At 41.9% G+C, this 5,000-nt stretch overlaps 1 protein-coding gene across 1 annotated transcript in view; it reads left to right on the forward strand.

Moving 5' to 3' along the window:
• The window catches only part of ptprt (protein tyrosine phosphatase receptor type T), a 515,405-nt gene that overhangs the window by 303,615 nt on the left and 206,790 nt on the right, over positions 1-5,000 (forward strand). Inside the window, exon 11 of the mRNA XM_063214792.1 lies at positions 943-1,052. Within this exon, the coding sequence (XP_063070862.1) occupies positions 943-1,052 (110 nt within the window). The remainder of the gene's footprint in view (positions 1-942; positions 1,053-5,000) is intronic.

The following is a 5,000-nucleotide window of genomic DNA, read 5'->3' on the forward strand; positions in this document are numbered from 1 at the left end:
CACAACTGCAACATTGCATAACATTGAGTCCTTATGACTTTGTCATTGCCATTCTGGTAACAACAGACACATAGCACCTGTGGCCTATACTGAGAAGGTTAAGTTAAGAGGTAAATCATCTAATAATAGAGTCTGAGTCTGGAGACTTCATTTTCTCAAGAGGACTCTAGGCTCTTCTATTAGATGATTTACCTCTTAGGTTAACCTGGTTTACTCCTGAACCAGCTTCTTAGTATACACCTCTGTGTGTTATAACACATTCATTTGTTTTATTATTAGTTTATTTTTATTTTATTTTATTCTTCCCCTCATTTTTATTTGATTTTCAAATGCATTCTACTCCTTTTTCTTATTTTAAAACATTTATTTTAATGTACTTTTATTTCTACTTTATTTTTTGCACTTTAATTATTCTCCTATTGTTAATTCACTGAAGCTTTGTTATACTTTCTCTACTGTTATGTATTTGTTTTGATTGTAAAGTGCCTTTGGGTATTTCGAAAGGCGCTCAAAATAAAATGTATTATTTATTATTATTAGAAAAAAGGAAAAAAAAACGGAAGCGCTGCGTGGATCCAGATCTTTTGACACGGGTGCTCTAACAGTGAGTGGATAAAGTTGACATCAAAAAAATGAAGAGCAGGAAACTGTGGCACTCTGTTTTCTTATTTTTTAACAGTTCAAAGGCAAATAGGTTTATTATTATGATTTTGTTTGTTTGCTGCAGTGCCTGGTCACTGAAGCTTTGTTATACTTTCTCTACTGTTATGTAGGCTATTTGTTTTGATTGATAAGTGTCCTTGGGTATTTTGAAAGGCGCTCAAAATAAAATGTATTATTTATTATTATTATTATTATTATTATTATTATTATTATTATTATTATTATTATTTATTATTATTATTATTTATTATTTATTATCATTTTGTTTGTTTGCTGCAGTGCCTGGTCCGGTTCCCATGGAGTCCATCCAGACTGGCCCGTACGAAGAGAAGATCTACATGCAGTGGAAGGCTCCCAACGAGACCAACGGGGTCATCACTCTTTACGAGGTGCGGAAGCTTTATTCCTTTCTTTCTTTGTGTCTTGGTTTGTGACCAATGGGGTCATCACTCTTTACGAGGTGCGACACGTTTATTCCTTTCTTTGTGTCTTGGTTTGTTTTTTTGTTCGTTTGTTTGTTTGTTTGTTTGTTTGTTTGTTTGTTTGTTTAGTACAGGGTTTCTCAAACTGTGGGCCCTAAAGGTATTTCCAAGTGGGCCTTGAAATAATTTTCTAGAAATCAAAATAATATTTTGTGTGCTTTGCTGTTTATTCATTTGAGTTTTATTGTTTATTGGATCAGAAGTGGGCTCCGAACATTTGTGAACATTTCAAGTGGGCCCCAAGTTGGAAAAGGTTGGGAACCCCTGGTTTAGTAGATTGATTGCATTTTCTCTCTCTTATTTTGCTTTCCCTCTTATATACAAATGCGTATTGACCAGATACGGATTTCTTCAGCAACTATGCAGTATACATATACAGCATACATGATGTACTGTAAAATGAAGCCAGAATTGCAAGGAGATGGATGAACTGTGGCTCCTCTCTGACAATACATTAATTCCATCTTTCAATGGCATTGTAGTTATTATGTTTACAAAATTCCTTAGGGTATGGACTAATGATAAATATCTGTGATTAATCCATAAATGAGAGCAGGATAGAGGATAGGTTTGGTCTGGCTTGGTGGGAAAACTTATCTTAAGTCTGTATTTGTACAAAACCAACCACCCGTGAGTGATATCAAAATGGTGAAGTTGCAGATAAAATCTCAAGTGTTGATTTGAATATGAAGTAATGAAGCTTCTGGCTTTTAATTTCACAAGGCACTTTTCCACATACAACGCAGCCATGCCATTATGTGTGGTGTTGAGCTGAGTGGTGGTGTTCACTCGGCCTGGTTTGTGTTTCTATCACAAACCATGTTTTTGACATTGTTTTGTCACACATAGCATTACTTTACGTAGGCTAGTTGACTAACGTGAGACCGACATATACCTAATCTATCTAAGTAGGCTATAAGTAGCATCATCTTTGGATACTGCAATGTTGTTTTTTGTTGGCTTCGATTTTAATGTCAAAGTAATAGTGTCAAACTGCAGAGAATTCTAAGGTAGTTGACCATTTGGCCGCAAAAAAGTAGAACGGGTTTTCGAGCTGTGCCGTACCATGCTTGGCTAATCGAAAGCAATAGACGGTGGCTAAATCATGCCGTGTCGAGCTGTACCGGGTAGTGAAACAGGCAGTGGGAAAGGGCCTAAAAGATCATCATAAACCTCATGTATTGTAAGCATGACAGATCTGACAAAAAAAGACAGAATAACAGATGTCATCTGTTTTCACAGAAGTCTTTTCTTAGACTTTCCACCTCAATTGCTGATCTGCTAACATGTCAAAAAAGTAACCTGTGTCATGAGCTCTCATCACACAAGACCACTGAAAGTAAACAGTAGCTAGCCTACTAAAAGGAGACACGCATGGAGCAAAATGGACCTCAGATGTTGTTGCCCTGTCCTTTGAAGGTGCGGTAATGTCAGGCGAATAAAAGCCTACCGAAGTCTTTGATGGTGAGAATTGGAGGGCCTCACTCGCTCACTCACTCGCTCACTCACTCACGCCATTGTAGCGGCACTCTTTTGTTCTCATGGCCCCCCGAAACATTAATATGGAATTAGGGTCAAAACATACCACGGCGGAACGGAACGGTCGCGGGGAGAACGTGGTCTTTCTGCTTAGTTTCGGCCGGCGTGTTTTTCTCTGCCTTTCACACTGACAGCGTCGGCGTGCGCGGCCAGTTCTGTTCAAAACCCTCCCCACAGCCAAAGCTAGCATGCTACTTTGCCATTCATTTGAATAAGACACCGCCGGTCGCCGGCGTGAAAAATACGCTCGAGTTCTATTTTCCAAATGCAGCGCGGCGCGGAGCCGGCTCCCGCGCCGCTGACACTCGACTACCGCCGGTTTTTTGTGTAAGGACTGATATGTTTCAATGTATTTTCACCGACGCCGGAAAAAAACGCGCCCGTTCCGCGACGCTTTACCGCCCTAGTGTGTAAGACCCCTTAGTCTCTTGTCCGTCTCCTTTGTAGCGAGACTGACAGAATTTACCAAATGTATTGAGGAGACACACAATGCCTCCTCATTTCCCTGCGTAATTGCTCTAATAGCCTCCATTGATTCAATTAAATGCCCGAATCGCATTATCCTGGAGATCTGAGGAATTATAAAGCCCCATCTCTTGTCTTTCTCTGTCTCGGGCAAATTAGACTCAGTACAATGTCCTCGGGGCTTACGGGAGTGAAGAGGAGGAGGAGGAGGAGGAGGAGGAGGGGGGAAAGGGGGGGAAGGGGGAGGGGGTTGAAGAACAGATAGGTGAGATGATGATGATGGAGAGATGGAGAGAGGAATAGAAGGAGATGAAGAGAAGAGAAGGAGATGAAGATGGAGATGGAGAGAGAAAGAGAGAGTTTGCAAGGAAAAAAGTGTAGAATTTGTTGAAAGATAAAGTGGTAGAAAAGGAAAAAGTGTGTGTGTGTGTGTGTGTGTGTGTGTGTGTGTGTGTGTGTGTGTGTGTGTGTGTGTGTGTGTGTGTGTGTGTGTGTGTGTGTGTGTGTGTGTGTGTGTGTGTGTGAGAGAGAGAGAGGGAGAGAGAGAGAGAGAGAGAGAGAGAGGAAGAGAGGAAGAGAAGAGAGGACAGGAGAAGAGAGGACAGGAGAAGAGAAGAGAAGAGAAGAGAAGAGAAGAGAAGAGAAGAGAAGAGAAGAGAAGAGAAGAGAAGAGAGACCACAAGCTTGTGACTTGTGAGTCAACTCAACTTTCCGTTTCAGTCTTAGTCTTCTGCTGCATGGTGCACCCCCCCCCCCCCCCCCCCTGCGGGGCTGCAGTAGAGTCGTTACGAATTCAGCCTCTATACCCCATTGCAGTACCAGTGTTTGTTTAAAATTTCAGAAGTCTGTGTGTGCATTCACAGAGGAGGGAAAGGCAGACGCAGTGCCATGCCATGCAGTCTGATGTACTGTACTGTACTGCACTGCACAGTGAACTCTTGGTCTTGCTGTCTCTGGCATCCCCAGCGGGCGGCACAAGTTTTAATGGAGATGGAAGAAGAAAGAGAAAATACAACCCCAGAGTGCAGGTGTTTGCATCAGAATGCACTAGATCACAGCACTGTTGTGTAGCGCAGCAACAACAACAACAACAACAACAACAACAACAACAACAACAACAACAACAACAACAACAACAACAACAACAACAACAACAACAACAACAACAACAACGCAGTATAATATGCAAGTCACACACCACAATGCACTAGTTGTGTAGCGCAGCAGCAACACTGTATAATCTGGAAGTCACACACACACACACACACACACACACACATACACACACACACACACACACACACACACACACACACACACACACACACACACACACATACCCAAAACTATGCAGCTGTGGAGGTAGTAGGGGAAGGGGGCAAATGGGTCAGTTGTCACAGGCCCGGGGGGGGGGGGGTCATTACCAGGGCCTGATTAATGCACAGGCCAGATACTTAGTCCGTGAGCCAGATGGGTTGGCCGTTACCAAAAAGGTGTCAAAGGCCACCATATCTTTTCTGAAAGCTTGGAATCTCAGCTTTCCAATGGTGTATGATGGCCATCTGACAAGAGTAGCTGTCGTGAGTTATTACACATAATATAAACAAAGGTTGAGGGGGGAAAGTATATAAATAAAGCAAAGCATTGTCATAGATAATCAACTATATTGGACATAAGGGAACATTTAATTTGGTCATGGTTGGTGTCATTTTAAAGGGAGACAGTTGGTATAGACATGTTATCCTTAAAGGGACAGTTTGGTCAATTTCAACATGCAGTTGTAATGCTCACACTACCCTGGACTTGTCAGTGCCTGAGATTTTTTTTTCGTCTTCTTCAGCCGTTTCCGAG

The sequence above is a fragment of the Engraulis encrasicolus genome, chromosome 14 (assembly GCF_034702125.1).
Source record: "Engraulis encrasicolus isolate BLACKSEA-1 chromosome 14, IST_EnEncr_1.0, whole genome shotgun sequence".
Taxonomy (NCBI): Eukaryota; Metazoa; Chordata; class Actinopteri; order Clupeiformes; family Engraulidae; genus Engraulis; species Engraulis encrasicolus.